General features: G+C 39.2%; 1 protein-coding gene across 5 annotated transcripts; it reads left to right on the forward strand.

The window, feature by feature from the left end:
• The first annotated feature begins 1,568 nt into the window (after window positions 1–1,568).
• Window positions 1,569–20,265, forward strand: TIAL1 (TIA1 cytotoxic granule associated RNA binding protein like 1). Of its 5 annotated transcripts, none has more exons than XM_062496864.1 (12): window positions 1,569–1,772; window positions 8,198–8,294; window positions 11,566–11,664; window positions 11,962–12,016; window positions 12,328–12,415; window positions 14,316–14,391; window positions 16,334–16,442; window positions 16,728–16,823; window positions 16,909–16,993; window positions 17,285–17,414; window positions 17,883–18,022; window positions 18,847–20,265. In XM_062496864.1, exons 1-12 carry the CDS (start codon window positions 1,744–1,746, stop codon window positions 18,962–18,964), a joined length of 1,122 nt encoding a protein of 373 aa, XP_062352848.1. In that variant the 5' UTR covers window positions 1,569–1,743; the 3' UTR covers window positions 18,965–20,265. The 5 variants fall into 5 exon arrangements, with proteins under 5 accessions (XP_062352848.1, XP_062352846.1, XP_062352849.1 ...); XM_062496862.1 differs by having other exon boundaries at window positions 17,285–17,408; window positions 17,859–18,022; XM_062496865.1 differs by lacking the exon at window positions 18,847–20,265 and adding an exon at window positions 17,533–17,625 and having other exon boundaries at window positions 11,515–11,664; window positions 17,285–17,408; window positions 17,883–18,014.
• The last annotated feature ends 803 nt before the right edge of the window (window positions 20,266–21,068 follow it).

Raw genomic sequence — 21,068 nt, forward strand, 5'->3', positions numbered from 1 at the left:
CTGTAATTCTACCCACTTTTTGAATACCTCTGAAACTGAAACAAACCTTAGTTTATTTTGTTCATTGCTGCATTAGATAAAAACACATTGGCAGGGACTTGGCATTTCAGGCAGTGCTGCACATACTGATACTGGTCAATACTGGTGCATGTCACCAATCCTGCTGCATCATCTCCTGGAGCTGCAGGCACTGGAAAATGTCACAACGCTCAGAAAATTCCTGGGATTTACTGCCTGTAGACCAAACCTGTGAAATAATCAAGAAAGTCTTTGATTCCTGCTGGACACAGAGATTCCTTACTTGCAGATCTCTGCCTATTCAAAATCCATTCTTAGAGTACCCCACAAATTCTTTGCACATGCAAGCTACTGTGTTTTTAATACATTTTTTAAAGTTTCTTAAGCTACCTCTCTCTGCATCCACATGCTAGAACAACTTCTACCAGAAATGCATGCTTGGCAACAGTCTTGCATATTTAAATTAAAGAGAGGAAAACACTGCTGTGAGAGCAGCAGGCACAAAAATACTGAGTTTTATAACTATATAAGCAGTTTTCTCTGTGATATTACTATTTTGGAAGAGGAGTGGGTATTTAAGAGTTCTTGAATATTCAATACGTGTACAAACTGTTTGTTTTTTTTTCCAGAGTGAGAGTGCTATGATTATTCTGCAGGAGCTGTATGTGAGGATGCTCATCCTCTGCCTGTGCAGAATTATCCTGATCCATTTCCCCACTGACAGTTCCTAACTCGGCTTTTCTCGGTGGGCCCCCTCAGCATCACACATCTTTTAATCATTCCAATGAACTCATGCGGTGCTTATGCACAGCCAGGCTGTGCTGGTACATTACACATGAATGTGGCACACGAAACCAGAATTCTTGGGAATCACGGGATCGGAGCGGTTTGGGCTGGAAGGAACCTTAAAAAACATCTGGTGCCAACCTCCTGCCACACACGCTCCAGCAGGACAGCTTCTCCAAGCCCCATCCAGCCCCATCCTTCTCCAAAGCTGGCGCCGCCCGCAGTGACACGTCCCGGTGCGGCGCAGCCGCTCCCATGGCGCAGGCCATGTGGGAGGGCCGGCATGAGCCTCGGGGCACAGCGGGTGGCGGCGTTTGTGCTCCGTACACGGTGACACCGCGCTCCAGCGCAGCCTTGGCACCTCCGTCCCGCTCCGTGGGCCGGGGCTGGAACCGAGGCTGGAGCTGGGATTAGGGCCGGGGCCGGGACCCGGACCGGGGCCGGGATCGAGACGAAGCGAATCTTCCCGGGCTTCCGGCGGCCAATCGCGGCAGCCCGGGCGCGCCCCCGCGGCGCCGCTGCCGCCGGGCATGCCGGGAGCTGCAGTTCCCTCCCCGCGGTGCCGCCGCTCTGTGCCCGGCGAAGCGAACTACAACTCCCAGTAGGCTGCGGGGCCCCTCCGCGCCGTGCCCAGCCGTGCCTACGATCCCCATCGCGCCCCGCGAGGCCTGGAAGAAGAAGCGGGTCCGGGAGCGCGCGGGGTGGCGCCTGCGCAGAGCGCGGCTTCCTGAGCGTCTGGTGGCGGCCGCCATTTTGTGGTGCCGCTTCCCTCTCCCGCTCGGGATCTGCGGCCGCGGGACCTGGCGCGGGGGCGACGCGGAGCGGGGGGAGCCGGGGCCGCCCGCACCCTCCTCACCTTCCCTTCGCCTCCGTGCGCCGCCGAGCCCCTCCGGCGCTGCCCCCGGGCGCGGCTGCGGAGAGCGGCGCTTGCCCACCATCATGGAAGACGACGGGCAGCCCAGGACCCTGTGAGTGAGGAGGGGGCGGTGGGGTGGGCAGCGGGCCCGGGGCGGAGCGGGGCGGGGGCAGGGATGCGCTCCCGGGGAGAGGGGCCGGGGCCTCGAGGGGTGCTGGGGGAGCGGAGGGGGCTGAGCAGGACCGAGCGTGTGCGGCAGGGCCGGGAGCGGGGTCCGGGCATGGGGAGCGGGAGAGGAGCGGGAGGGGAGCGCGGCGGCCCGCACGGAGATTGCGCTGCACCCATCCAAGGAAAACACGGGAGAACCGCAGCTGGACCTGGGCTGTAACGGGGTCCGTCCCCGGAGCCTCCGGGGTCCGTCCCCGAAGGTTTAGGGGTGCAGAAGGGGGTCCCAAGCCTTCCCCAGCGGGCACAGGCCGGCCCCGAGCTCCCCCTGCACGGCGGTCTCGGCGCTGGGGAAGTTCTTTGTGCTCTCCCGGCGGTGGGTGGGATGGGGAGCGCCGGGAAACCGGGAGGGATGGCTTTTCCCTCCAGCGTGTCACGGTGTGGTTCAATAACAGCGTATCGGGCCCAGCAGAAAGAAATAACTGTGTGTTGGCCGTGTCTCTCCGGGCTGTTTAGTCACTTGGTGGCTGTCATCTGTTTTCTGTTTAAAAATACAAATTTGAGCATTTTGGAGATGCTGTTGAGTTCTTTGCAGCTTTGCAGATATGGTTTTGATGAATTTTCTTTGTCCTGTTGGCTTAAACGAGGGAGGCTCGCACTTGTGGTTGGGCACTCGAGAGCAGGGATTTTGTGCTGCTGCTGTTTTTAACCAGTTCCCAGATTCCCAGTGCAGCTGCCAGAGGGTGTTTCGGGCTCTGTGAGCGGTGCAGCGTTCGGGCTGGGCTGTCCCTGGGAGAAAGGCAGGCTCATGCTCGGGCTGCCCAGATGACAAACACAGCTCAGGACAGTGCAAATGAAATCTTTGTCTATTTAGTTTTCGGGACAGTAGCCTTCAGAAAAATCTCTCCGAGATAGTCTGGACTGAAAGCCACTCTAAAGAAACTACTGCAACAGAGTAAAATAGTTCTGTTCTCACTACCAAAATGATGACTTGGCATTTAAGGCTCAAGGCAATTGGTGTTTTTCTCTTTTCTAGGCAAAAGTTCTTTTAGCTCATTTGTAGTGTAGTATAAGTACTCAGTCCTCGCTCCCTGAGATGTGTAGTTCAAATAAGAATATCTGAAATGCTTTTTGCGTTGATTATCCAAATGATCTGAGTTTGCTTGGCCCTCAGAGCAGACCTAGGTTTGAGTGTTGTTTTAGAATGGGAGGAGGGGAAAGAGCAGAGTCACATAGTGTTTTATTTTCAAGGCTCCTTTCTTCATTATTGGCTCTTTTTCTTTCTTTTTAAGACCTGCTGTATTCCCACTAAGTTATTTTAAAATATTCTTTCAGTGCAAATAAGTTTGGGCACCACATTGGCCATGGGTCCTTTCCAGTAACATGTCCATCAAGAACCTGACTTAGCCCACTTAGATACTAACAAGAAAAAAATAAATTTGTACCTTGATGTCTGAAATAGCATCTCTACAGCTGCCCTAGACGGTTTATTGCACGTGTGACTGTTTCATTTGTTAAACTAATAAACAGCATGCACATTAATTTCCTAGTAGTTCTGTACTAACCACAATCACAAAGGGTTACTTGCCTGTAATTATTTGTAGGCTTTTTGCATGGAAGACAAAATTTTGCTGTAGCATTTTTAACATCTTGCCTTTTTGTCCCTACTTTTTGTCTGAAATATCTTTAAATTTAGAATAGGAAGTAGTGTTTTAAAGATTATTATCCTGAGCAGAGCTTTTCATATAGAACAGTTGTGTTCTCATACATAAAACTTACTGTCCCCTAAGAAAAACAAATAAAAATACTGTTAGTTGAACTTACAAGTTTTCATTGTTTGGTTTATTTGGGGAGGGGGAGGGGGGAGAAAGTGAAGAACAAACTGTTTCAGTAGCTATTTGACCATGTGCAGAAGCACTTGATTGGTAGTGTAAGCAGTACTTCATGAATGTCTTAGTTTTTTCATTCGTGAAGGAATAAATTAAATCCAAAATCTGTAAATTAGGAAGGAAATTTCTTTTTTTAACACTTGCAAGACATTTTTTTTTGCTTATAAAAAGCAAAACCTACCTAACCACTCCATGTTCATGCCCATCTTAAACAGCTTGGGAATAAGGATTATTTCAATTTGCAGTACTTACAGGGCTGTTGTTTCCAGTCATGAACCTCTAAGAATTCTGAGTATTTTCTAAGGCTTAATATAGAAACCTGACACCATTTGCATTTTTATTTCTTATATTTTTTTAACTTTATAGAAATGTGAAGAATAACCTCAGATACTTTCTGCCAAAAAACTGTCCAGGACTGGGGCCCTTTTTGCCTGATTTGTCACATGGGATTTTTTAGCTTGTCCTAAAATGAGCTGTGAGCTTCTGATTTTTTTTTTTTTGTTTTGTTTTAATAGAACACCTGAAAGCTCTGTTTTCTGGGAGTATTGTTAAATTTCATAGACCGTATCAGTCCTGCTTCTACTGCTAAACTATCAGAAACTTGATGTGTTCTAATGCTGTCAGCTCTCGACAGCAACCAGAAAAGTTCCAAAGTTGTGTATTCTTGTTAATGCTTTTAGAAATGTTTTGTGGGGTTTGTAGGCATTCAGTGACTGCTCTGAAGTCACTGCATACCTACAGCTGTTATCTCATCAGCCTTGCCATGCTTTATTCCAAGTCTGGAATGTGGATAAGGTGCAGGAGTAAAGCTTCACCCAGATTCATTTCTCTTGAACTTCCTTTGAGTTCAGCTCTTGTACAGGAATGTCTCCTGGAGGAGGCTACAGGGTGGATTATTCCTGATATCATTTTATTTCCAGTAGCTCACAAGCACTAGGCAGAGTTGCTAGAATTTCCATGGGTTCTTGAGCACGTCAGTTATCTTATTGCTTATCATAATTTTCTCTTTTAAATATGGAAAGTGCCATTTTTTGCTTGTTGCCTGTGTGAGAGAGAAATCAGATTTACTATCTTTCCTAAGAAAGGATGTAAGGGAATTATGTGGACATAAAAGTAGTGGCTGTAAATGTCCCTTTCTTACCTTCCTGTCTAGGGTGCAATACAAACCTGTTTACCTTCAAAAAGAGTTTTTCTGCTCAAGCCAAGGAGTTGAGTTCCAAAACTCATTATGGACTGATACGTGCCTCTTGTTCTTTAGATAGTTCTACAACATCTCTGAATTTCAAGTAGTTTGTTATTCTTTGTGTTGTCAGCAGCATTCAGAAGAGTAATAGACAAAAAATTGTCAGGACATCTGTCTGTCTATAGGTTGTTGTTTTTTTTTTTTTTTTTGTAGCTGCTTATTAATTGGTATTTAAGTGCTTCAAGCTTGCAGCAGGGAGTAAACACTGTTGCCTGTGTGCAAAAAGCCACCACTTTTGCTGCCCTGTCACATCATCCAAGACCATCTATAAAAGTTTAGTAAGTGCTTCTTCCCTGCTGGGTTTTATAATTTTTAAAAAGCTTGCATAATATATCCTCTAGAAAGTATCAGTCCAAAAAGATTGAAATACCATACAATAGCATGTTTGGAGTTTCTGGTTTCTTGAGGTGTGGTTCTGATAATTTTGATTTTATGAAGTAGAATAGAAGATACTGTTCTGTTCCATCACGTGTAAATAAATGGAGCTAGAAAGGGGAAAGCTGACCATAGGCTGGCCACGTGTAGTGGGTGATTAGCATCAGCTGAGCCCAGTTTTGTGTTTCCAGAAAGGAAAGGTGTCTGTTCCTAGTGTGGTGAATATATTTATTTCTTCAGTTCTGTAGTATTCAGACATTCACACTGAGGGTGTTCGCTTGTATGTTTTTATTGAAGTTGTCTGTAGCTGTAGTGAAGGAGGTGATGTTGCTGCATTCTGCTTAAAGACATGAAAGTAACCATTAAGTCTTACTTTTTAGCATATTGTTTCAAATTTGTAGAGGTTTCTATTCCCATATTTTGCATTCCATATGAGACATTTGGGTCCCTCTGGGTGTTGTCCTTGCTACATGAGCCTTTACTGTGCAGTATTCTCAGTGTGTGCATTACTAAAATTTGAGTTTTAGTGACTTGGGATGGGTGGGAATGCCTCTGACTAATGGAAATATTCACCAAGGCAGTATTTATCATTCAGAGAATTAATGGACCAGTAGGATTTCAAATCCTGTCTGAATCTAGCAGGCAAGGTAGTCCCAATTTTTATGAAAAGGCAGCTTGTTTCCTAGCTAAGGTTTATGATGCAACAACTACCTTGCAGAAGACCTGGTATCAAAAAACCATTTAGTAGATCTTACATCTTCTAGCAGCTAGTGTAACTTTTCATATCTTAGTTGAATAGTTCCTTAGGAATGGCTTTCCCTGGCCTTATTACAATTTTTGTCAGACTAAGAGGAATTCTCCAGCTTGATTTTCAGACTTCTCGTGTTTCCCAAATAAATGTTAATATTATGCAGAAGAGGATGATGGTTGTTTTTTTTTTTGTTTGTGTTACTTGTACTCCTTACTGTATCTGATTTGCAGCAGAAATAATATTAATAAGACTTCACTGTATTTAATTTCATATCAGTGTGCTCTGAAGGCTCATTATTAATGAATACTACTCTGCAGCATACAGAGGAAACCAGTACTAGCAATGACTTCACAGCACCACTGACCCTTTATGTTGGAATTCCCACTGGGATGTGCATTTTCCATCTGATTTTAGTAGTATCTGCAAAGGTTAATACTTCCACTAAAAGCTATTAGTGATTTACAATTTATTTTTGGTGAATGATTAACAAAAAATTAGTTAATATTTCAGAAAGAAGGTATGGATGAATGTTTAACTACTAAGTTTTCAGGATAGAACTGAAAAGTCAGTGAGGTGGACAGTGTGTCCTGCAAAGAGTCTTAGAGTTCTGCAGTTTTTAACTTCTCTACTGAAAAAGTTCATGACAATACAGGCTTCTGTTAATGACTTGTATTAATTCATACATATTTAGTAAGAAACTAATGAGTGCATGAAGGATTTTAGTGGATATTCTATACTCAGGTGATACTTCAGAAACTCACTGTGGATCTTGTAGCATTGAAGTCCTGCTAAGAAAGTGCAGAAATGCCCCACAGTAGCTGAAAGAAGCACAACACAAACATCTCTTGATCTGTCGTGTGGTGTTCTGATAAAAACAAACAGCGTCTGCTTTAATTTTGCTGATCTGGATGAAAGTCCAGCTGTCAAACACAGAATTTGCTTTTCAAAAATTTTCAAAGTTTGCCTCTCAGAGCAATTTCACAGCACACCTTTGTTAACTCAAAAGAAATTTGTCTGTGAGTAATAAGAAACACTTGGTCACGTTTATGTTCGCTGTATTAACAGGTCAGGCTGACTTTAGTTTGCAGTTTTATGACGTTCTGTAACTGACCACAGTAAAATGAATAAAATATTCTTTCAGCTTTTCAACCACAGAGGGTTCTGCTCGTGTTAATAGTCCCACTTGAGTTCTTTATGCCTTGGCAGGCTTATTTGTAAAGATGATGAAAGTCTCCCTGCTGATGGCTTTTGACATCTGTTACTGTGACACGTCTTTCTCTTAACCGATCACTTTGTTTACACTTTGATTACAAATTAGTCACATTGTTACAAAGAATTTAGTTTTGCATTCATGATTTTCTCAGCCGTTATTGTCACCTGGTAAATCTAGGACTCTTATCTAAACTTGGTAGGTATTTCAAAACTTGGAATTATTTCTCAAGATTTACAAACTAACAAAAATCAAGAAGTCTGGGTGATATTAAAATAACGCTGCCAGAAGTTTGGGGGGTATGACAAAGGTGGGAGCTGTTGAGCTAGATGCTGTACAGCGCATTCCTGTGGCAGAATGCTGCATAAATTGCTTTGTCTGTTGGTGAGTGGGCTGGCTTTCCAAATGTTCAGGAGAACAGAAAAGTTGAGTTGGTTACTTGCAAGGCAGCGCGATTTGTCTGAGAGCTGCTCCTGAGCTCATGGGAGTTAGATGTGTGTTTGTACCCAAATTCAGAAGTATTCTTGATGAGATACTCTGTGGGAAGTGAAACTTAAAATATCATTGCCCGGTTGGTTGCTTGTTCTGCACAACATTCTTGAACAATGTTCTTCGTGCTTTTTGACATCTCTGTGCCAAGGAAAGATTGGCACTAGGTCTTGGTGTCCAGTGTTGTCTGAATTGAGCTTCACTTCTCAGTTGTGTGGCCAACGTCGTAATTTAGAAACAATGAGTACTGCATTAAAACTATGAAATCATTTCTAAATATTGTCTTTAAGATACCTGAGATGTTTTAAAGAGAGATTCTTTATAGTTGTTTAAGTTTTTAAACCTATAATTACATTTTAAAAGATGATGATTTCTGGTTTAAAATCTCGTTGTTTTTTTTTTTTCCCTTGTGTAGCTATGTAGGAAACCTCTCCAGAGATGTGACTGAGGTTCTCATACTTCAGTTATTCAGCCAGATTGGACCATGCAAAAGCTGTAAAATGATAACAGAGGTAAGGCCTTCCACATCAGGGGGTGGTAGCAGATGTGATGTAACTTCATATCCTAAACAAATGAAGTTGAGGGCTTCTTTTGACATGACTGGCAGTGGGTTTCTTTGGGCTGATAGTGTTTGGTTTTGGGGGTAACTCTTTGCAGGAGAGACCTGGGGTGTGCAGTCCTGTGCTTTTGCCTGTAGCCCTGACATAGCTTTTATCAGCTGGTGATGAGATTCCACTTTATTTAAAAGATCATTACCCTCTCTTTGCACAGTCACATTGTTCTGATGATCAGAAACCCTATTATTTCAAGTGTTATTCAAGGCTGTTTTGTACATTTTTTGCTTTATTTGAACATGAGTCTCAGTAATTCTTGTCTCTCTTGAATAAATGGTTCTTTGCTAAGGATGAAAAGTAAGAAATCCTTCAAAATAAGTTTGACTCTTCCTCAGCTTTTTCTACACTAGTTCAAATACCTCTTGTCTGCACCAGTACAAATAACTCTTGTCTGCACCTGTCTGTTCGTAAATTAATTTTTCCTTGAAACAAAGTGACAAAATTTCCATAGTATTTCAGATGAAGTCTTTTGCACAGAGTGTTGGTAAGTATCAGTGCTTTCTTATCTCCACTGTAAATACTCTGGTACCTTTATGGTTGGCAGCCGTTTCTGTGAGCTTTTTGACGCATCCTACAAAACATCTCTGGTAGTTTTCCTTCTTTCTGTATTTATAACTGGTAAGCTTTGAACAGGCAGGAACTAATCTGAGCTTCTGCCAGGTGTAAGCTTTGGTCCTTCATCTCTGGTTTCTGTATACTCTTCATACTTTACTACATCTTATGCTTCATACTAACTCAAAATTACAGATTTCTTGAGGACAATTGCATTAGTTTTTTGTCAAGATTGTTAATGAAAGTATTAAAAGGCAGGTCTTGTGACCAGACTTCTTTAGGAATGCTACCAGAAACTCCTCTGTGGGGTTCTTCTCCTTTCAATGTGTCACACAGTTTGTTTGTTTCTTTGTTTTTACTTTATCATCAGCTTGCCGCTTGTTTAATCACTCTCATCTTTGTCTGGACTAATAATTTCCCATGTGATACTTTTCTCTGCTACATTTGCTCTAAGTTTATTGGACAAAAAAAAACCAGAAGGATGACAGATTACTGTTGTTAGTTTTTCTCAGAATAAACAGTTTTGATTGTCATGTGCTCTACAGACATAAGGCACTGCTGCTCCCACCTTTGGCTGGGTGAGAGCTGTTAGCATCAGTTTGGTTTCTTGAGAATCAGATGAGAAATTCCAACATTTTTACCTTGGTTGAGGCTTTGTGGTTTTAAGATCTTTCCATAAGTGAGACATCTTTATGAAACAAGTTGATAAACAAGAACTGCTGGCAGCTGTACCCAGTCACACAGAGGTGACTGCACTGGGCTGACCTCAGCACCTGCCAACGAGCAGTCACAGAAGTGCAGGTTGGATTCTAGACTGGCACTGGCCTGCAGCTGTCACAGGACCTGTCCTTGGTGTCCATTCTTCTACAGTGTGTGGTAAACCTGTCCTAGGAACTGAGTCAAGGCTAGGTGCTTCTTACCATTGTTAGTACCACCATCACCTTTTAAGAATCTGTGATTTTTCCATTTTAGCTGGGTGTATCAAGTAATTCTTTTTCTTTTGTGGAGTATGTGACATGCACACATCAAGTGTTGAAACATTTCAGGTGTTTCTTTTGAGGGTATATAATACTCAGGCTCATGGCATAGTATTTGTATATAGTTTGAGCACTAAAGATCTGATTGTCTGCTGAAGAGATTCTTCTCATGTTCAGACAAGTTCTCAGTGCTAAAGAACTCCCTACAATCTAAAAGTAAGGCTGCACTTCAGCTGAAGCATGAACTACACCAAATTTCCTAAAGAAGCCTCAAATGGATTTCCCAAAGAAGTGTGGGAGGAGAGGTGAATTAAGGCTTTCTGTTTTGGGGCATCTGAGGTGAGTGTGCTTGCAGAGAATTTTGTGACTGAAACTTTTTTTATGATCTCAGGTGCATTTTTCTCTCATCTGTTCTTTGTACATCAGTTAGAGGCCCCAGGTACTGATAGTGTTCAGGAGGATGGCTTCAGACTCCATCACTGTTTTAGGTCTATCAAGGCCTTGTGATCCGTTCAACTGTTGCATCTTAACAGCTGCACAAGTAGACAGGACTATGTTTGAATCTGTACAGTCCAGTTTTAGGGGGAAGGATTAGAATTGTTCATCAGTGTAAGTGTGTATGGGTTGTCAGAAGTTGAAAGGAGTGCTGGAAAAGGCTTCTCTTGTGTTACAGCTGTCTTCTGCCTGGTGCTCAGGGAGGTTGGTAGGTGAGACTACTGATGCCAGAAGAGTTCCTGTGTGCTAGCCCCTTCCCTATCCATGTGAGAAGTCACTTATTTAGGGTAATAATACTGTTTCTCATCTTTTGGTGTGTGCACGTGCTGGATAGTTAATGGAAATGTTTTGGTTAGAGTCTTTGTACTCATTACATCTTGGAGGTAGATCAAATCCAGTGTTCACGTTGGCATTCTCAACATCCTTTCCACTTGATCAGCTTTTCAGAAAACTCTTCTGTTCTTTGCACTTTATACTCTGGTGCATTTATTACTTCAGCAGCCTCTGTCAGTGAGTATTTTTAAAGGTGATTTGGTAGGTCATCCTACAAAACAGGCTGTGCTCAAGGTTTAATGGAGTTAACAGTCAATTGATTAACACCCTTTTCCCTCAAACTGTTTGGAGTTCTTTTAAAAGGTTATTTCCCAGCTGTTTGCTATGGCATTTTTCATTTGAGACTTGACACTGTGAAGCTTCCAGGTTGCTGCCCGCTGGTGGTTTTCAGTCAAATAAAAGGAAAGACTTCTTAAGTAGGGCAAGAGAAAATTGATGAAAATGTGTCTGGGGAATAAACTTTTCTGACTTTGAGTATCTGCATGAGGCAGTTTTGTTCTTCTCTCATTCTCCCTATTTTCCCCCTCCTTTCCCATCCAGTTTGCAGATGACTTTTCGGGTCAGTTATTTTTGTTTAACTGAACTTCAGTCCTCATTCAAGGCAAGCTGTTCTTCAGAAACTGCTAGACCTTTAATAAAAAATCCATCTTAATAATTCTCGCATTTAAGTGTAATGTCAAAGGCTATTTCATAAATCTAATGCAAATGATTCTGAAAGTTTCTAGCTATAAGTAATATATTTTCCTGGATTTTCTTCTCAGCAACCCGATAGCAGAAGGGTCAACTCTTCTGTTGGATTTTCTGTTTTGCAGCATACAAGCAATGACCCTTATTGCTTTGTGGAATTTTATGAACACAGAGATGCAGCTGCTGCATTAGCTGCTATGAATGGGAGAAAAATTTTGGGAAAGGTAAGTTGCTCACATGGTAATCTTAGATATAAAGAATATAGATTTGTGTGTATGTATTAATGAAACCACTGAAGATGTTTTACCAAGATTAAATATTGATAGAATCATCTTTTTAATGTACTGATATTAAAAAGTAAGTCTTGTTTAGGAAATACATTATTTGTGATGTTCTGTTTATGATGGTGTTTTATATTAAATTATGATTAGTAGACATTGACAGTTGTAGCCCACCCTTGAATGAACTTATAAAATGTAAGAATTTTGTGAATTTATACTAAATCTTATACTTGTTTTCAGGAAGTCAAAGTAAACTGGGCAACAACACCAAGTAGCCAGAAAAAAGATACATCCAGTAAGTAATGTAATGCCACAGTATCACTTCTACACAAATACTTCACAAAGTGGTCATAATTTATCATAAATGCATTTAAACATAACTTCTCTCCTTCCCATCTAGTGTTTAATAGAATTTTGCAAACTAATTCTTCTGTTTCTGCTTTACAACTGGGGAAACCGGAGTGGACAGATTAAATTGCTGCTGCTCTTCACATGGAAATCCTGAGCTTTCCTGGTTCCCAGTGCTGTGTGCAGAGCATCACTTTCTCAGGAGTTGAAACTTTAGATAGCAGTTAAATATTTGATTAGTAAATTATTTATTTTCAGATCACTTCCATGTGTTCGTTGGGGATTTAAGTCCAGAAATAACAACAGAAGACATCAAGTCAGCATTTGCTCCTTTTGGTAAAATATCGTAAGTATCATCATAAACATTTCCATTATCAGTTAGAAAATGTTACAGTGAAAATGTGTTTCTAAGTTGAAATGTTATTTCTTATCTATTGAGATAATATTTTTGCTGTTCATTTCCTTGTGGTGGGTGGGTGGGTAGTAAAGAGGGGTTGTATCTCTGTGTTTCACAATGTAAATACAGTAATGTAATTGTGCTCTGCTTTGCTGAAAGCAATGTGCTTCTAATCTAATTTATATGCTAATGTCCTTCAACTTTTTATTAAAGTTTAATTACTGCTCTAAGTGTGATTTTTTTGTTGTTGTTGAGAATGTGTACAGAGTAGTGACTTGACAACTGGTATCTATTGTATCCTGGGTGTGTTTTATGTGCATTTTTGCTGCATTTCATAGGCAATGTGAAAAGCTGGGCAATTGGAATATAATTCTATAAAGTAGCTAGTTAATAATTTGGGAATGGTTTGGAAGAAGCTAATACTTAAGAGAATTAAATCTGGGGTTTTTTAATGATAATGGGATGAATTGCAATTATAATATCTTAAATGAAAGAATTGTGGCTTTACAATATGTGCACATTTCTGCCAGTTAAGAGTATGTTTCTTTAAACTTCTCATGGACAATTCAGGTGATAGTAAATCACCTGGTGTTCTAATTGAACATATTTGAAATATCCTTGAGACTTCTAAAATATATATGTCCTAAAGAGTACTGCTACAAAAAAAAAAGTCTATTATCTTCTATCAGTTTATCTTTATAAAAATCAAAGTTGCACATGAACGTTTTTGTACTATTTTACAGGAATATATTTCTAAGAACAAAATTCTTATTTTTCTCTTGTTCTGTACGCATATTTTTAAATGAATCATAAATCTTATTTCTTACCTCTGCTGTTTTGTTTACTTTGCTTTTTGTCTCTTAATGTGGTAAGTAGTACTGTTTTAAAAATCAATTTAAAAAGAATAATTCAGGTTTCTGTTTCTCAATCTATATTTATACCTGAGACCTGCAGTTTTTCTAAAGTCCAAGTCACAATTAAAAGTAATAGCATTCTGGTTATTTTGCAGAATTGCTCATAAGAATGGACAGGATCTTGAAGGCTAACTGCAAGGAACTGTGCACACTGGAACTCAGTTGTAGATTTTTTCTCATTTCTATTTATTCTTATTATACATTATTTATATATACATATTTTAGTATTTACATTTTAACATTCTATATTCAGTGCAGTTCTATATTTCCAATCATTTTAACTTACTCACTAAAATTTCTGTGTAAATTTGTTGTTTTCGTACTGGTGTGCTTAGCATTGTTGTTAGTTTTATTCTCCTTTCTTAAATTTCTGAAAATGTCAATTTTTCAAAATTTACAGCTACCCAAACTCCAAAATGATGGTAGAGAATTGACCAAGAAAAATAAAGAAATCTGTTAACAGGCCATGTATGCCTTTTAATTCCTATTTTTTCCTCTTTTTCGATTTTTTTAATATTTCATATATTTTGTATCACTAGGCAGAAGACATTTAACTATTTAGAAAATGCATGGTAAATTAGATAGAATTGTTACAGTAATTTATAGAACAGTAAACCTTAGAGGACCCTAGCCAATAGAATATTAGAAAAGGAAACTTTGTTTCTCTTATACTTCAAATTTGAACATTCTAGTTATAGCCAGTATAGGTTATGTGCATAGGTTGCATGTTTATTACATGTTATTTTTTTTGTCCTACTGCTTTTTTCTAACAGGTAAAGAAGCAATAGGGAGAGTTCAGGAATGACTGTAGTTATAGGGCTAACTGAATTTATAAGAAAAAAATTATGCTCACAATACAGTGTGTGTGGTTCCTTTTAGTTTTTATTTTGCAGGTTATCAATACTACCCTCATATAGCTGTGCTTCTTTTCACAGGGATGCACGGGTAGTTAAAGATATGGCAACTGGAAAGTCAAAAGGCTATGGTTTTGTATCTTTTTATAACAAACTGGTGAGTAATCACAATGCAGGTTTAAAATAGTTCCTATTTTCCATTTTTAGTTTTGCGTGTTTATATATTCACTGTTAATAAGACTGCACCCAGGGAAACAAATTTACATGTACAGGAGCTGTATGTATGTTTAGGACAACGTGGGGAAACTGTGAGTCATTTTCCTTAAATATTTTGCATAGGAAAAACACAGTTTCAGTATTACAGCATATGCAGCCTATTTGTGTGGTCAGAAGTCCTACATGTCAAATCTCTTTTGATGTTCTGTAACAGTTACCTGGAGCTGTCAGAGAAAAAGTTTTAATTTCTTTAGATTTGCCAATGCCATAAGATACACTGAATCAAAGCATCCAATTGCAGTATCTTTCCAGTTAAACTCTTTGTTCTCTGTTACAACTGAAAAGGCAAGGAGTAGCTGTGATTTCCTTGTACCCCTCTTCCCTTATCATACAGTTCTGTTTGGTCCCTGTGACCAGAAGGGAAGTGTAACAGTCATGGAGTTACAGTTACTGGATTCTTTTCAGACTGAGCCATAAAATCTCCAATTTCAAATTTGTATTAGTTCTACAAAATTAAGGGATGAATTCTAAACATAGTACTAAAAAGTACTCTAAATTTTATGTCCCGATTGCTGTTCATTTGCACAGCAGCTGCACCTGTAGGGTTATGGTGTGACTGTTCTGAGCTCATACTTTTAGGCCTGTTATTCAGAATGTATCATTCTGCTAGATTTGAGGAAGTGAAATATGCTCCCAGACTTCAGGTACTTCAGCCTGAGCTCTTAATGCATAACACAGTTACGAGAAAATTGAACTCCTACATTGGACTGGATGAGTTCTGGCTTGGGCTCTGCTCCATTTTTGTCTCAGTTGTGATCCTCGAGCAGGATAGCAGCAACATTTGTCAGAGTGTTTTCTTTCCTAGTCAGTTCATAATGTATTCACCATGTTTTAGGAGCCAAGGGTGCTTGAATCAATTGGGGTGTTTCATTGGTGGTTTGGTTTTGTCTTTCAGATCGGGTTTTTCTTTTCTTATTGGTCGTCGTTTGTAATTTCATTTTTGTATTTAAGTGTTTTCAAAATGAGTACTCATTATAATTAAGACCTAGAAAGATCAAGGTCTTGAGTTTGAAAAGAGAATTCTAGCTGGGAGCAGCTCACCTTTAACTTGTCCACATTTTCTATGTCACTTGTGCTTGGCAATTTTTCCTTAAGTTTTGTGCCCTTGGAAAAGCATTTCAAATGTGCACTAACTGTATGTTCTGCCTGTCTTCTTCCAAAGCAATTGAGAGACTAATTGCTTATTGCAGCTCTTAGCAAACTGACCCTTGCTTACCAGATATTTCTGCTTGCACTGAACTCAGATTGTCTTCAGTTTCATATGCACCATAAAAAGTGGGCCATGCATTCTCGTGTGTGTTCATACAATGACTTGAACATGTAGAGAATTTAGCATCTGTTGCACACCTCCAGCAAGCAAAAGAAACACTTAATGATAGTTGTTTTATTTCAGTGATTGGTCCTGGCATCTGTGTGACTTTCCTACTTTTTTGGGCAGCTTTTTGAACATTCTAATGCAGGTGTTTGTATAGTATATGTATAAATGGTATAAATGTGTGTGTATCATATATATATATATATATATATATATATATGATTGCAGTTGGCTTCTAACCTGTGTAGAAAACAGGTGGGAGGAAGTTTTTACCAAAAGACTTCTGAGGGTCTTCTCTGTAACTAGTTGCCTTCCTGTTAATTAATATTTGTCTGCTTGCTATGATTGTTCGGAATTTCATACTCTTCTTAGTACTGTTACTGGTGTAACAGTGGAGTTAACTGATAACCAAGTCTTGGGAGTAGATTTGTGCATGGGTTTATTTATTTATTTATTTATTTATTTACTTATTTTGGAAGTGCTACAATCTCTGTTTTAATCTCTTCAGGATGCAGAAAATGCTATTGTACACATGGGAGGCCAGTGGTTGGGAGGCCGCCAGATCAGAACTAACTGGGCAACAAGGAAACCACCAGCCCCCAAAAGTACACAAGAAAGTAAGAACTTCATGTCATGCTGTGTTGTGTTTGCTGTCTTTTCACTGTTCAGTGAGGGTATAAAACATAAGCCAGAATCATGTCACTTAAATCACATATTAGCTTGCCTTCCAGATCTTGATTATATAATTTTTTGGGGATGTTATATCAACATAGTGCTGGCATTGTTGATCTGTCATAAAATATTGAATGTGTTTGTTAAATGTGAAATTCATGCTCTTGTATGAGGTAAGTGTCTGGGTTATTGTCAGCCCACTGCTGAAAACCAGCTTTCTCTCTTTGTAGATAATACAAAACAGTTGAGATTCGAAGATGTAGTAAATCAATCAAGTCCAAAAAATTGTACTGTATACTGTGGAGGAATTGCCTCAGGGCTAACAGGTATGAAGTGTTGTCTTATTTTTTTATTACTGAAACTTTTTGGACCCTAGGATGATTACTAAATCAAAAACATCTTATGTTTTAGATCAACTTATGAGACAAACTTTTTCACCGTTTGGACAGATTATGGAAATAAGGGTGTTTCCAGAAAAAGGTTACTCATTTGTCAGGTATGGACAGAGAGAGCAAAATCTCTGGGTCTGTGCATGCAGTAATGCTTCATCTCTTTGTACCTTCACTTGATTGAATTTGTCCTGATACAATAAAAGCTGTCACCACATATTCATACAATAATTTGGAACTTGTAAAAAGGGCCGCCAACATTTTTACCCAAGAAGATGAATGTTTGTGAAAGCAGATGTTTTTCTGTGGATTTCCTGTATGTATGGAGTCACTGCTTTTTAAGTAACCAGGTGGAAGTACTCTAAAACGTAACATTAGTTTGTTTTTACATTTTTTAGGTTTTCTACCCATGAAAGTGCAGCACATGCTATTGTTTCAGTTAATGGAACCACAATTGAAGGACATATTGTTAAATGTTATTGGGGTAAAGAATCCCCTGATATGACTAAAAACTTCCAACAGGTAACTGTACTTAACCTTTTCTTTGTATTACAAAAACAATTGTGTTTATACCTGTAATGACTTCCCAGTTATAATGGCTAAATTTTGTGGTGGAGTTCTTATGAAATTCCATGTTCTGTCTCAGTTATGTTCCAGTTCATCAAATTGGGCTAGTGATTTTGATGGAATATCTGTTACTGTCTTCTGGATATGATCCAAGATAGGGAGAAACTTTGAGGTAATTCTAATTCTTGCTGTTTTGCTAACTGCAGATTAGGTGGCTGTCCAACCAAATAGTCTTTGGGCTTTCAAGCACACACATACACTTTTCAGTACAAGGATCTAATTAAGTCATAGTGACATCTTATTTTTCAGATTTCATTATTGCTTGTTTTAGCTCTCTGATTGATATAGCCAAAACTTTGCCTTCAGCAGCACAAATGCAATATAAATCATCTCTAGAATCTGAAGTGCAATGGGCTATTCTTTCTGCAGGTGGATTACAGTCAGTGGGGACAATGGAGCCAAGTATATGGAAATCCACAACAGTATGGGCAATATATGGCTAATGGGTGGCAAGTACCATCGTATGGAATGTATGGCCAAGCATGGAATCAACAGGGTTTCGGAGTAGAGTGAGTAATTATATTTAATTTTTAGAATATTCCACGGTTGCTGTATCTTAAGTTTCAGGCTCATTTGGGTAAAGGATTGCACAAGGTTTCAAACTTAAGGGGGCTTCCTGTGTGCTTATTACATGCTTGCCATGAGCAGATACTGGGGTGAGTGTCTCTGACTTGTACCTGATGGCACATTTCATGTGTGATGGAGGCACAAAGACCACATAGTGTGGTAAAGTTTTGGGTGGTGGTCGTGTCTGGTATCTAAATATATTGTGGACTGTGGCTTGAGGTGGTGAGTCTGAGCCAGGAACCCGGGTGTTTGCCTACAGGGAGAGAAGGAACTGCACACAAACACTTCAGTTTGTGCAGTTTCAGAATTTGGGTGGGCTTTTAATAACGTGTCTCTTGAAAGAGACTGAAGTCTTCACGAGAACTCTTTGTTTTAACTTAATTTTGAAATAACGTTGCCTAGTTCTTCATTATGTGGTGCCAATTAAACATATTAAGCCTATCACTGGTGTTCATGCCCATGAGGTGCTAGGTATTTCTTGCATTTCTGAAGTTGAGTTCCAGCCACCTGTGCGTGTTCATGCCTTTGGAGGCAGGTGCCATATCCAACTGGTACCCAAGGTTTGTGGGGTTTTTTCTCCTTTGTTCTTAAAAAGCTCATGATATTTTCAGGAATCACATGTACAGCTTAACCTGAACTAGTCATTGAAGAGAAGAAATTGTTCTATTTTGATATAAGTAGCTGTGTAGGAAGTATGTTTTTATGTTTGGTTTTGTTTTTTAAATTGCTTTTCCCCACTTTTTTAACCATCCTGTTTCTTTTTAAGCCAATCTCCATCTGCTGCCTGGATGGGTGGATTTGGTGCTCAGCCTGCCCAGGGACAAGGTGCTCCTGTAATACCTAACCAAGCTGGATATGGTATGGCAAGCTACCAAACACAGTGAGCTGGGACTCTGTTTAAAAGTGTGTATTTCATGATAGGCTGCAATTTCCAGTGACATTCTGAAGACTGGAATGTAGACAATGGAAAAAAAAAAGAAAATATTTATTTTAAAAATGGAAATGTTTGGAACCTTTAGCACAGCTTTGCTTTGGTGAAGGACACAAATGTCTTCTAGTTCTGCCTTTTTAAGTTTTTGTTCATGATGGATATGGACATGTTTTTCTTTGTGTACAAAAATTGAAAATAAAGTCAATAAAGACAATTCTGACTACAAATTTTGATATAGTAGGAGAAATGGCTAATGAATTTGATCTTTAGGTTACCATTCCTTTTTTTTTTTTTTTTGTTTTTTTGGTCTTCAGTGTTTTATATCATTGTGCTTTTAAGAGAAATGACGTTGAAAAACAGCAAGTTGGTTTTAGTTGAACACAGATCCTGAAATAAACTGTGGACCAATCTCTACAAACCTGCACGACAGTATTAAGTTTTCAAGAAACCTATGGACATAGCTCAAAGTATATGTAGGTCTTGGAATAATTTTTTAAAAAAATATTTAATTTTTCTACATGCTTACAGAAAACAGCTGATACAATGAATAGTTCAGTCTGAAATGAAAAACAGTACTGTCTGAGAAATTTCACATAACTTTTACTGTCCACATTCAGGCACACGTTGAAACTTTTCAGAGCTGGTTTGCTTGTTAAAACTGTAGTTTACATTTAATTTTGAAAAGCAGAAGTGTTTTTACAAGTATGTTGTTTGTATTCAAATCAGACAGTCATACTTGGGCTTTTACATAAAGTTTGAAGGCTACACATTGTAAATATTTCATAATTACAGTGTTTCAAAAGCATGCTCAAACATAGAAGTAGCAATGTAATTATTCAAAGTAATACTTAATATGCCCTACTGCTTTAAATTTTTTAAATGCAGTAGATTGACAAGAATGTGCAAGACTGACATTTCCAAAGTTGGCTATTATGTAAAGTTACATAAAGAACTATAACAAAGAGCCTTAATTTTAATTTCATAAATCTTTAATGCATCACCTTTTTGTCATTAGAAATACAAATTTTTTGCTTTACATTATTTGGTATGTAAATACCTTGGTTAACAACCTTGTAAACCTATTTCAAGGTTATTATAAGTTGTATAGTATCTTGAGTGTTTTGAAAAATCTTGATGTTTTTTAAGTCTAGAAATATTTTGCCCAAGAATTTTTTAACAAGATTGTTAAAAACATCTTATTTTAGAGAATATTCAATGTGCCATTTGGTAAATGGAGATGCAGTTGAAACAGTACACTGAGTTGTGACTTATTTTTAATTAAAGTTTTTGTCTTTATGGGTGGTTTGCATGTGATGAACTTGTACAGAGGCTGGGTTGTTTGTGTACTGAGTGTGTAAATGGATAAATCATGAAGATGTTTAAATGGTATACTTGGGTTATTTCTGAAATATTTTATGGATACCTTGATATAAACTGCCTCAATAAATTTGAAGTTGAAAATGAATGTAAGTTAGATAAAAGTAATGTGTCCTCCCTGTGACAGCTAGAGGGTGCAGATGCCTCAGCTGTAATCTGAAATGCTGAGGCAGGCACGGTTGGAAGGGAAAGAGTAGGATTTGCAGTGGTGTAGTTCAGTGAAGCAAACTTGCATTTTAGAAGAAACAGAAAGTTTTGGTTTTTAGAGATGGTAGTTCTGAGTGAGTGTCTGAGAAGCTGTATAATTTCTCTTTTCTGTTTCTGACCGTGCAGGTGTTGCGAGGTACAATAGTCTGTTTTGAAAGGGAGATTTGCAGTTGTGTTAAACCCAGCCAGGTTGTGCAAATAACTACACTTATTGCTGTAGCAAATCACATGAGGGTTTTATTTCCTCCTCTTTTATTGACGTGTGAAGTAGTACCTTGACTTTTAGATCAGGTTGAAAGTGAGATGTACTGGAAGAGCAGTTTAGTTGTTTGGCTCAGCTGCACCAGAGGTACTTGTGACTCTGGGCATCTAATGCATGCAATAATGACTGAAGTTAGTGTGGAACCACGAGTGCTCATGCTGGCAGAATTGGCCCTTTATCTCCTTTTCTCCTTTATGGTATATGTAGTGTC

The sequence above is a fragment of the Cinclus cinclus genome, chromosome 7, assembly GCF_963662255.1.
Source record: "Cinclus cinclus chromosome 7, bCinCin1.1, whole genome shotgun sequence".
In the NCBI taxonomy this organism is placed as follows: domain Eukaryota; kingdom Metazoa; phylum Chordata; class Aves; order Passeriformes; family Cinclidae; genus Cinclus; species Cinclus cinclus.